The 11,238-nt window shown below is 40.9% G+C and overlaps 9 protein-coding genes across 9 annotated transcripts; 4 read left to right on the top strand and 5 right to left on the bottom strand.

Annotated features, from left to right (window-relative positions):
- Positions 1–283: 283 nt before the first annotated feature.
- EGO4 (Ego4p) lies at positions 284–580 on the top strand (the record flags this gene model as incomplete). Its single annotated transcript, XM_056225434.1, has 1 exon — positions 284–580. The coding sequence occupies one exon, from the start codon at positions 284–286 to the stop codon at positions 578–580; it is 297 nt and encodes a 98-aa protein (XP_056079253.1).
- A 162-nt stretch (positions 581–742) lies between these two features.
- Positions 743–1,771, bottom strand: ARC35 (Arc35p; the record flags this gene model as incomplete). The annotated part of the gene is made up of 1 exon (XM_056225435.1): positions 743–1,771. The coding sequence occupies one exon, from the start codon at positions 1,769–1,771 to the stop codon at positions 743–745; it is 1,029 nt and encodes a 342-aa protein (XP_056079254.1).
- A 276-nt stretch (positions 1,772–2,047) lies between these two features.
- On the bottom strand, positions 2,048–2,509 carry MRPS12 (mitochondrial 37S ribosomal protein uS12m; the record flags this gene model as incomplete). The annotated part of the gene is made up of 1 exon (XM_056225436.1): positions 2,048–2,509. The coding sequence occupies one exon, from the start codon at positions 2,507–2,509 to the stop codon at positions 2,048–2,050; it is 462 nt and encodes a 153-aa protein (XP_056079255.1).
- A 271-nt stretch (positions 2,510–2,780) lies between these two features.
- On the bottom strand, positions 2,781–3,056 carry RSM19 (mitochondrial 37S ribosomal protein uS19m; the record flags this gene model as incomplete). Its single annotated transcript, XM_056225437.1, has 1 exon — positions 2,781–3,056. The coding sequence occupies one exon, from the start codon at positions 3,054–3,056 to the stop codon at positions 2,781–2,783; it is 276 nt and encodes a 91-aa protein (XP_056079256.1).
- Positions 3,057–3,325: 269 nt separating this feature from the next.
- DBP6 (putative ATP-dependent RNA helicase DBP6) lies at positions 3,326–5,215 on the top strand (the record flags this gene model as incomplete). Its single annotated transcript, XM_056225438.1, has 1 exon — positions 3,326–5,215. The coding sequence occupies one exon, from the start codon at positions 3,326–3,328 to the stop codon at positions 5,213–5,215; it is 1,890 nt and encodes a 629-aa protein (XP_056079257.1).
- A 135-nt stretch (positions 5,216–5,350) lies between these two features.
- Positions 5,351–7,168, bottom strand: ZRG17 (Zn(2+) transporter ZRG17; the record flags this gene model as incomplete). Its single annotated transcript, XM_056225439.1, has 1 exon — positions 5,351–7,168. The coding sequence occupies one exon, from the start codon at positions 7,166–7,168 to the stop codon at positions 5,351–5,353; it is 1,818 nt and encodes a 605-aa protein (XP_056079258.1).
- A 268-nt stretch (positions 7,169–7,436) lies between these two features.
- MRX15 (Mrx15p) lies at positions 7,437–8,198 on the top strand (the record flags this gene model as incomplete). Its single annotated transcript, XM_056225440.1, has 1 exon — positions 7,437–8,198. The coding sequence occupies one exon, from the start codon at positions 7,437–7,439 to the stop codon at positions 8,196–8,198; it is 762 nt and encodes a 253-aa protein (XP_056079259.1).
- Positions 8,199–8,279: 81 nt separating this feature from the next.
- On the bottom strand, positions 8,280–9,383 carry COQ2 (4-hydroxybenzoate octaprenyltransferase; the record flags this gene model as incomplete). Its single annotated transcript, XM_056225442.1, has 1 exon — positions 8,280–9,383. One exon carries the CDS (start codon positions 9,381–9,383, stop codon positions 8,280–8,282), a length of 1,104 nt encoding a protein of 367 aa, XP_056079260.1.
- A 238-nt stretch (positions 9,384–9,621) lies between these two features.
- Positions 9,622–10,812, top strand: MVD1 (diphosphomevalonate decarboxylase MVD1; the record flags this gene model as incomplete). Its single annotated transcript, XM_056225443.1, has 1 exon — positions 9,622–10,812. One exon carries the CDS (start codon positions 9,622–9,624, stop codon positions 10,810–10,812), a length of 1,191 nt encoding a protein of 396 aa, XP_056079261.1.
- Positions 10,813–11,238: the final 426 nt, after the last annotated feature.

Raw genomic sequence — 11,238 nt, forward strand, 5'->3', positions numbered from 1 at the left:
CTGTGTCAAGTAGAAGTTGCTTACATACAATAAGGTGTTTTCCATATTCCCGCCCACATTGTGTGCACTCCTTCATTTTGGATGTCTTCTTTACATAATCCACCAAGAAAGGAGGTCAGTTCGAAGAAGAACGTAGCATCAACACAGGGATATAAATAAGAGAACTATTGTTCTATTATAGAGAAAAAGTAATACAGATCTTGTACATTTTCTTGCGTAATACAACCAGACAAGGTTTTCTTCACACCATACCAAGCTTAAAAAAATCAAAAATTCCAATATCATGAAGTCGAGTATTCCAATCACTGAAGTATTGCCAAGAGCAGTTGGTTCTCTAACATTCGATGAGAATTACAATCTACTGGATACATCAGGCATAGCAAAAATGATCGAAAAGTCACCTATCGCAGAAATAATCAAGAAATCAAATGCTGAACTGGGTAGGTTGGGCTACTCCGTCTACGAAGATGCTGAATACATTGGCCACGCCTTCAAGAAGGCCGGCCATTTTATTGTGTACTTTACTCCAAAGAACAAAAACAGAGAGGGCATGGTTCCCCCTGTAGGAATAACTAATTAGTGGAAAAAAAATTTAATGTTAATGGTGATAATGGTAGTTCTATTATACCTCACTCTTTCTATATATAATCATATAATCATATAACGACTCAATTATTGTTGAAATGTTTCTTCTCCTTCTAATCCTTTTTATGGATTGTTTACGTACTTATTTAGTCTTTTCTTAGTAGACAATTTTTCTACCAGTAAAGGTTCTTCTCGCCTGTTGTCTAGCTTCTGAACTCGACTCATCATTTTCGTCATCTTCATCCACTTTGGCTCTATTTAAAACTTTGATAAACGAGTCCACTCTGTATCTCATTCTGGAGTGCATGTAGGCCTTCGAACACTTTATATGATAATGGAAGTAGTTTCTGAACAATGTTAACTGACAAATAGAATGGAATTGCAATTCCTTTGTCTGAAAATGACGTGGGAAAAGAACAAAGGTGATAAATCTTCTACTTTGCTCCGCAACTTTAGGTGGTTGGTATAATCTCTTTAACTCCAATGGGGGTTCATGTGAATATAAAACTTGTGGAGCTGATTGAATTTGACGATTTCTCTTACGTGCATCCACAAATTCTTGTAAAAAGACCTTACCAAAAATTTTATCTGTTTCGTCTTGGAAAATAGTCTCAAAAATGATGGTAACTCTGTCATTGGAAGGTTTAATGAAGATATTCTCCTCGTCACGATACTTAATTGTAAATAAAGTGTTGTCTCCATTCGCAGCAACCTCACCCCCAGTAATTTCTGCTTCAACAGGCGCTGATTGTTGCTGGCTCAATTCGATAAACTTCGTGATGGCCAGTTCGAAGGGGAAACTCAATACAATGGTCTTTAATACAGACAATTGTAAGATTGTGTCTTGAGTCAACTCACGCAATGTGACCTGAAGTGTGTAGTCATAACCGGGCTCTACCTGACCTGGAATGGTCACCCCCCCCAAAGAGGAGTAGTGGTCGGCTAGAAACTTCACTAAAGTCGAGGAACCGTCCAATTGGCACTCAGAAACGCTCATCCAAGCTTTCGTCTTGATACTCAACAATAGGACGGACTTATCATCGGCAGAGTTCGAAATATGATAGGTGGTATAGTCGAAATCAGAAACGATTCTATCCATGGTCAACGGCGAACCCTTCTGGAGCGCCTCCATCGCCTCATTTAGCGTCTTTTGGATAAGAAGGTTCTGTGGTTGTAAGTGTAGCATTGCGAATTACCGTGTTGAGACAGGAAGATTGCTGATCTTGTATGTTCACTGCCTCTCTTGAACACTGGACTAGCCCCTATGCCTTATGCTATATCTTGCAATTTCAAGCACATAAAACTGCTGGTCGCTTTATACGAAACAATATACCAAGTTATTAAGTATACTCTACACACATATATGCATATTATGGAATTGCTATTTACAAAAATGTTGTATGCACCAGAATATTAGAGAAAGCCAGTCAGGAACGGAAGGAAAACACATGCACTTTACGCATCACGACTTACTTGGCTTTTTGGCTCCGTATTTTGACCTCGACGAGATCCTATTCACAACGCCGCTCAGGTCACCGACACCTCTGATTACATGGTACTTCACACCAGGCAGGTCCTGGCAACGCCCGCCTCTCACATATACAATCGAATGCTCTTGAGCATCGTGGCCTTCACCCGGAATATATGCCGATACCACGTTCCCGTTAGTCAAACGGACCCTGCACGCCTTTCTTTGCGCAGAATTGGGCTTCTTGGGCTTTAAAACCATCACACGTAGTACCACACCCTTCCGCTGGGGGCATTGGTCCAGTTGTGGAGCGGTAGTAAGTTTCTTGCGTCTTGGAGGCCCGGAGCCTCTTTTAATCTGATTCAGCGTCGCTTGCATTGTGGTAGTGGAGCAAAACAATCGCTGGGCTTGTCTCCAGGGAGCACACCACGTGTTGGACATAAACCTTGACAACATTTCGCTCTTGTTGGCCTGCTCCCGCTCTGTCTATTACTAACTTTCTGTCTTAACCTTAGTTATATGCGTTTTTCCTTCCGCAAATCGGTTTGCCACTCGGGTAAGACTAAACTACTTAGAATAATATTGTAGTTATTATACATGTACATTTATATATATATCTTTGTCTGTATATACATGCTTGGCTTGGAACTGACGTGGACCTATTTACATGAAAAGATGCCTAGAAGCGTAGCAAACATGTGTATACATTCGCGAACAGCAGTTCCCCTCATTTATTCTTGGTCTGGGTATAGCTGAACCGCTTCCTCGTGGGCGCGAACTCACCCAGTTTGTGGCCTACCATGTCTTCAGATATCTCGATAGGTACGTACTCCTTACCGTTATGTATTTGAAACTTGAGTCCCACAAACTGGGGCAGGACCGTTGCAGCCCTTGCGTTTGTCCTTATCGGGGTACCTTTGGTCATAGCGTCCCTTATGGGGAGTGGTACAATGTTAGGACCCTTCCATACCGACCGCGATAACAGTCTAGCTGCCGGTTGCATCTTATCTTTGATGGTGGCTGCTTCTGCTGATGTTGTACAACTATTGCAGTGGATTTCATTGTCTTAAACCACAGTTGGACGTTAACTAGACACTTTCAGTTGCCATTACATTGAACGGCCTTCAACGTTTATAGTGATGTTGATGTTCATCCCGGGTGATGTTTAAATTTTGAAAAATTATAGAAGATTTGTTAATGTAGAAGGCATAACTAGCGATGAGATACACTCTACGCTGAACCATTCTAAGTGGTACATAGCCAGCGGTGACAATGTTTGCATCGAGATTTGATCCTAGTCAACTGACTGCTCCCGTTGCTAGTGCGCCAGAAAAAGCAGTAAAACCTCCATCACAGTCCATTGTACCTTTAAAGAGACAAGCCACTGGATCTGATGACGAAGAAGATGATTTTCGCCAAGATTCAGATGAAGGCTCTAACGTAAGTTCGGAGGATGATGATGACCGTATGCAAGTGACATATGGGACGAGCGAAGAAGATTCCAGTGAAGCAGAGGAGAAAGAGAACATATCAAGTACTCATAACACCGTGCTTTCAAGATTCAAGCAAACAGTGTCATTACAAGACAAACTGAGTGCATCTGATATTGCCGAAAAGAAAGAGGGCGAAAGTCTCGAGGATGAAGCAGTGTCAACTCATCAACTGGAGCAAATTCCCCAGCCTGATTTCGTTAAAAACCCAATGAACTTGAATAGGAATTCGTTAGATTTCAAATCTACTGGTTGGTTAAATACTGAAAAGATATTCTACGACAATTCTATGATCAGACCATTCTCTGATTACGAAAATGAACTAGAAGCAAGGCTATTGCAAAATATTTGCAATAATTTCTCGGTGAATACTTTCCCCATCCAATCAATCATCCTGGATTCCATATTACCGGTATTAAACTTCACGTTAAACATATCTAGGCGGAATTTTACCAGAAGAATTGGTGATATTCTCGTAAATGCTGCTACAGGTTCGGGTAAAACTTTGGCATACTCCATTCCCATTGTTCAAACACTGTTTAAGAGGCAAATCAACAAATTGCGTTGCCTAATTGTCGTTCCCACAAAACTACTGATCAACCAAGTTTATACCACGTTGACAAAACTAACGCAAGGGACGTCACTGATTGTTAGCATTGCCAAATTAGAAAATTCATTAAAGGATGAACATAGAAAACTCTTAAATCTGGAACCAGATATTTTAATCACCACTCCCGGTAGATTAGTAGATCATCTAAATATGAAGTCGATAAACTTGAAGAACTTAAAGTTTCTGATTATTGATGAAGCAGATCGTCTTTTGAACCAATCTTTCCAGGGCTGGTGTCCAAAACTAATGTCACAGTTGAAAACAGATAAATTAGACACGTTTCCGGGAAACGTGATCAAAATGATCTTTAGTGCAACGTTAACTACTAACACAGAAAAACTGAACGATTTGAATTTGTACAAACCAAAGCTGTTTTTGAAGCAAACCGATAAACTGTACCAACTACCCAACAAATTAGAGGAATTCAACATTAACGTTCCCACGGCGAAAAGTGTTTACAAGCCGTTGATCTTGTTATATTCAATATGCCAATTTATAGCACACCCCCCCACTGCTGCAAAGATCTTAGTTTTCGTGAAGTCGAATGAATCTTCTATCAGATTGAGTAAATTGTTACAACTTATCTGCGAATCCCGCTCACAATCCGACATGTTAAGGAAACTTCAGTGTTTCGAAGTAAGTATCAATTCTGTCAATTCAAATAACTCCAAATCCGAAAATAAAAAAATTGTTGCAAATTTCTCGCACCATTCGAAAAGTCAAAGCATTACGATTTTAATTACCACTGATATCATGTCGCGTGGTATCGATATCAACAATATTACTCAAGTGATAAATTATGATCCGCCAATGTCTTCTCAACAATACGTGCATCGTGTTGGTAGAACCGCAAGAGCTAACGAGGTTGGGTCCGCTTATAACTTATTAGTAGGTAGGGGTGAAAGAACGTTCTTCAATGATTTAAATAAAGATCTGGATAGAGATGGCAAATTAGTCAAACCATTAGAATTCGATTTTACCTTATTGGAATCTGACTCTGAGCTCTATAACTTGTCTTTGGAAAGTTTAAAAAACTACCATAAAAACACTGAAAATCATTGACTCTTCACTTCTCCATCTTCGCATCCTTTTATTTCATTTTACTCAACTGCATCTTAATTGTAGTTTGCCTGACCTGAAAACTCCTGAATATAGTAATATTAATATGTATGTATTAGTGGATATGTAACTGTAACATTATATTCGGTCTATATCTATTGTGGTTTCACACGATGGAATGCTCGTCTGAATGCACCTATCGATTGCTAACCTTAAAATCAGCTCGTCATCGTTGGATCCGCCTTTCATGGTTATCTTAATTAATACCACATAAAGCGTGAAATTCACTTTGCTTATTACTATATCATCGTAATTCAAAATGTATCTGGATTTGAACTCACTCAATCTCTCGATTTGGTCCTTGATCATGTTTTTTATAGTTGTTGGATTTTCAGTGGAAGTGGTAGGATTTATGAACGCTGTTTTGACCGTCTTTGTATTCATCGTGGCTATTGGTAGTGAGCTCATTGATCTTGGACGTACAGGTGGATTTACTTTACTTGATTTAGACTCAACCTGTTGAGTATGGGTAGTCGCATCAGCGCTGGAATTGTTATTGAATAAGGCTGAATCGGACAAAGATGTGGTGGAAAAGCCCATTAGTAGTACCGTTGAAGTCCACCGAGCTATAGTTAGCCCATGCCATAGAATTAAAATTGAAATTATCAAAGTAGCCAGATAATCGGATATACTTGATAAAAAGTCCAATAATAAGGGATAAGTGAACAAATATGCTGTGTAAGTGATAGTGATTATTGGATTCTTCGTCTTTAAATTGCTATATTTGTTAGCGTAAAACGTCTTATAAAGTGATAATGTCGATAGTACGAGATTGATCAGAAGAATACCATACCACAAAGTAATATTTTCGTTCTGGGAATCATTAGCACTAGCAACATGGGAATGGGGAATTTGCTCGTTAATTTCATCGTGATCGTGGATATTTGTCAATGCGTTACCTGATTCTACAAAGAGAACTATGAGTTCTTCAATAATATGGAATAAAAGGTCTAGCCCTACAAAGCATAATGAAACGGCAAGTGCAAAGCTTAGTAGGACGTCTATTCTATTTAGTCCGAAGGGAAATGTGATTGTGCCCGTGAACCAAACCTGGAATTGAGACAGATTCTCCACAAAAATGATTACTAAAGACCCGATAATATCGTAAGTAATGAAATGCGATAGTGTGATAAAATTACTCCACGAATATAAGTGCCCTATTTGAAAAGTGATTAGGCATGCCAAAATCTGTAAAGCAGCAATAGATAACTGAATGTGAGCCTTCGGCCATGGTAAATTTGACACTAAATCATTTAAATCTGGAATGGGAAGTGATTTAGCAATGTTTAAAGGGATTTTTACTTCAGGTTCTTGGAAAAAATTCATGGACACAGAGGAATGCTTATAACGATGACCCTTACGGAACGAAGTCCTTGATGCAGCTGAAGAGGGCGGTGTCTGCTGATGCGGTTGTAACGTAGATGCTGTAAAATTAAAAGGAGAATCCAAGGTTATAGATGATCTTTTGCCGTTGCCAGCGTCCGGAGAAATACCTCTTACTGGCGATCTTGTTCTAGGAGGAGGCGGCACTAACTTTGATCCCGGTATATATTTGAGTGATTGCCTTCGACTTTCATTGCTTTTCCCCTTTAGTACAACAGCTTCATTAGCATTACTGTTACTAGAAGCGTTCTCACCAAAAGTGAAGGAAGGGTTGTAAATGATACTAGAACTGGAATTGTTACCTTCTTTGGCAGAATAGAATAGCGAACTGGGCCTGGGTGATGCAAAGAGTCCCCTGTTTTGTGATGGAACGCCGTCTTGGTTTCCAACAGCAGTCATATTGGACAATGAAAATGACGAAGCATCGGAATCATTCAATTTAGGAGTTTGGAAAGCAATTTCTGGGGACAAATTGTCCTCCTCCTGTATAGCATTCATTTGTGGCGTCTCCATGGTTCTTTCCCTATTTGTGATCTTACCCACAAGCCACTAAATATAAATGTTCGCTCTCTCAATATTCAAAATACCTTCAAGGTTCATCAAGTTTAGTAGTAACATTCCCGTTATTAGGCAAATCGGGATAATTGTGGAAAACTTTTTGAGGCGGCATTACCCGCGCTGAAATTTAACAATAATAAAGATAATAATATATCATTAGCAGCCTCGTCACAACAATAGATGGTATGTTTGATAATGATTTATGGACTGAGGTACGAAAAAGATGGTTAGCAAGAATCAGTTTAAAGGCAGCAGCTCTACACTAGCGCAGTTGATCCAAGAGGTCGGACAGAGCGGGATAAAAAAGCCTTTGTTTCGGTACCAGGTACCACGTTCGGTACGATGGGCTTCCACCGCTCTAAGTGTAGTGTTCCTCACGTATGGTGCTGCATACACTGATATGTCGTGGAGAACTGCTCGAGAGGTGTACGGAAATGCTACCGAGGAGAAACAACGCAGTCTGTGGTTCAAGTGCAAGACATTTGGACCTGTGGCTTTAGGGGTCTTACCAGTGATTTTAGCTGCCGGTACGAAGCACGTAACTTCAAGGCTAGTTACAGAAATGACATATCTGCCACCAATTAAGAACAGTACGGTACCGCGTTGCCAATTGACTCGCTGCACCCCCTTTTTAGGAAGACCTGTAACCATTACTAGGGAGGTTCATGAACTATCCAAGAACAAGGCCACTAAGATCTTCACTGGAGTAGGTTCACAAGGTATGGAGGACAAGGCCACTTTTGTGTTCTTTATACAAGATAAAAAGGCTACTTCATTCTTCAACAAATTTTACATTTTCTCAAGGTCTGGTAGCGTTGTTAGGAGTGACGCCAGGATCTTAGATTGCTTCTTCAACGAGGTGGCAGACAATAAGTTGTTAAACAAGTCGATATTGACACAGATTCTTTCACGTACCTCTGCCAAGAGTCAATTTCACTCGAGCAATTCCAGGTCATCTATAAGAAATATTGTAAAGCCCAAGTAGTTACGGAAATCTACATAAGAAAAGCATGTAAATAACAATACAATAAAAGAACAATGGAACGCTTGTATATGCACGCAATATTTACAGAAACCCGAGCAATCTTAAGATGTAATCGACCGTTAAGGCATATGTAAAGTAGAGTCCGGTGTTGATGTTCCCATTGAAATACTTCCAGCAGTTTTTGGGATTGTCAAGGTCCACTTTCTTTATCATGCCGAACAACCTGTAGGCAAAGAGTCCTAGTCCACCAAGGAACCCAGGCCCCCACAACAACCCACTGTTAAAGCCTGCGGCAGCTAGCAATGTGATTTGAGATATTGACATAGCCTTCATGATGGACTTTGTACGTGGACCCCAAGCCAAGGCAGTAGATTTGATTCCGGCCTTGATGTCAAACTTTTTATCTTGGTGGGCATATATAGTATCGTAAGTCATACACCACAAGTAACTACTCAAGTACAAGGGTATCATTGTAGGCCAATTCATTATACCCATGGCTGGAAATCCAAGCAGTGCCCCCCAATTGAAACATGCACTCAATGCAGCCTGAGGATAGTACGTAAACCGCTTAAACAAAGGGTATGTGAACACTATGGGCAAAGATGCGAGGCCCAGCCACCAGCACTGGGCAGGAAGCAACGATAGGACGCCCATTCCGACCAGAGTTTGAGTACCCAAGAATACCAGCGCCCCACGGGGGCTCACTCTGCCGGAAGCAATGGGTCTCTCGACAGACCTGATAACCCTTTGATCCAGTTTTCTATCTAAATAGTCGTTGATAGTGCAGCCAGCACCCCTCATTACCAGGGCACCTACACCAAAAATACCCAACATTCCAGCTGTTGCGCCCAATGTAGCACCTTGCATCATAGCTCCCATGATTATTGACCAAGTACAAGGCAAATATAACAACCACGTGCCCACAGGTTTCTCTAGCCTCATCAGCTCTGCATAGGGTATCCATTTCTTGGGCAACCGAGATATGAACGGCCCCAGCCCATCCAATCTTTCCTTTCGTGCTACTTCCAACTCTTTTGACGTGAACGTGGGTGCTGAATTCTTCGAGAAAGAGGAGGATGACATAAATTTCTTTCTACCGATTCCACTGATTCCAGCAATGGTAACTCGACCGCTGCCCACGATTGACTTTCCTAGCAAAATACTGCTTCTACACCAAACAAACATTACTTGACACTCTTATCATACGACTGCTACCCCCCTGCTGATTCCTTCAACACAGTCCCCTCTCTTGACAAACTTGCTTCTGCTTTTGACCTTGTTCTTTTGAAACTTTTCACGATGCCGAAATCGCCGAAATGGCTCGTTTAGCCTTTTCTCGAAGATTAGTATATAAAGAGCATGCATCGCGCTGATAATGATGAGGTAACATTGGCCACATTCTGAAATCAGTGAGCCTAGCACAATGTCCATCTACACAGCATCAGTCACCGCACCCGTTAACATTGCCACTTTGAAATATTGGGGGAAAAGAGACACCAAGTTGAATCTGCCCACCAACTCGTCCATCTCAGTGACTTTATCTCAGGATGACTTGAGAACTTTGACCTCTGCAGCCGCCGCACCTGAGTTTGAAAGTGACACCTTATGGTTAAATGGAGAACCACACAGCATTGACAATGAGAGAACTCAAAACTGTCTGCGCGACCTGCGCCAGTTGAGGAAAGAAATGGAATCTAAAGACGCTTCGTTGCCCACTCTATCTCAATGGAAACTTCACATTGTTTCCGAAAATAACTTTCCTACAGCTGCCGGCTTAGCTTCCTCAGCTGCCGGATTCGCTGCTTTGGTCTCTGCCATTGCAAAATTATACCAATTACCACAATCCACTTCAGAAATCTCAAGAATTGCTAGAAAGGGTTCTGGTTCAGCTTGTAGATCTTTGTTCGGCGGGTACGTAGCTTGGGAAATGGGGAAAGCTGATGATGGTCACGATTCTATGGCGGTACAGATTGCGGACAGCTCCGACTGGCCTCAGATGAAAGCCTGTGTTCTAGTCGTCAGTGATATCAAAAAGGACGTCAGTTCCACCCAAGGTATGCAATTGACTGTGGAAACCTCTGAATTATTTAAAGAAAGAATCGAACACGTCGTACCAAAGAGATTCGAGATCATGCGTAAAGCCATTGTCGAGAAAGATTTTGCCACTTTTGCCAAGGAAACAATGATGGATTCCAATTCTTTCCATGCCACATGTTTGGACTCTTTCCCTCCAATATTTTACATGAATGACACTTCCAAGCGCATTATTAGTTGGTGCCACACCATTAACCAGTTTTATGGTGAAACAATTGTCGCATACACTTTTGATGCTGGTCCAAATGCTGTGTTATACTACTTATCTGAAAACGAATCGAAGCTGTTTGCATTTATTTATAAACTGTTTGGAGCTGTTCCAGGATGGGACAAGAAGTTTACTGTTGAACAGCTTGAGGCTTTCAACCAACAATTTGAATCCTCTAACTTTACTGCGCGTGAATTGGACCTTGAGTTACAAAGTGGTGTTTCCAGAGTGATTTTGACTCAAGTTGGCTCAGGCCCCCAAGAAACGAAAGAATCTCTGATTGACGCAAAGACCGGTTTGCCAAATAAATAAGATCGTTTAATTCGATATGTAACACTTTTTCTTTTTCTTTTACAATAGCTAATATACGTTTCCTCTACACGATTGGTCGGAATGACCGAACTTCAATTCACGAACGTCTGCGACGGATATAGCGCTGGGAGAGAGTTTGATAGTTCTTATTCTCTTGATGATTTTCACAGAAGCTTCCATCTGAGCTTATAATTTGCGTATCCATAGCCGCATGCCAACAATCAATTAAATCAAACATAACCTTTTGTTTCATTTTGAAAAGTCCTCACTATTTGCTCAGTCTACGTTTGCAGAATATCCCACCACGTCTTTTTCTCTATAGGCTAGCCTTCACTTGTAAAGTTCCTTTTTAGTTAATGCACGTTTCAAGTGAAAACACGTTACAGCCGTATTTTTCTGAAACAAGATTAAAACACTGCAATGACT

Source organism: Saccharomyces mikatae, assembly GCF_947241705.1.
Source record: "Saccharomyces mikatae IFO 1815 strain IFO1815 genome assembly, chromosome: 14".
Lineage (NCBI taxonomy): Eukaryota > Fungi > Ascomycota > Saccharomycetes > Saccharomycetales > Saccharomycetaceae > Saccharomyces > Saccharomyces mikatae.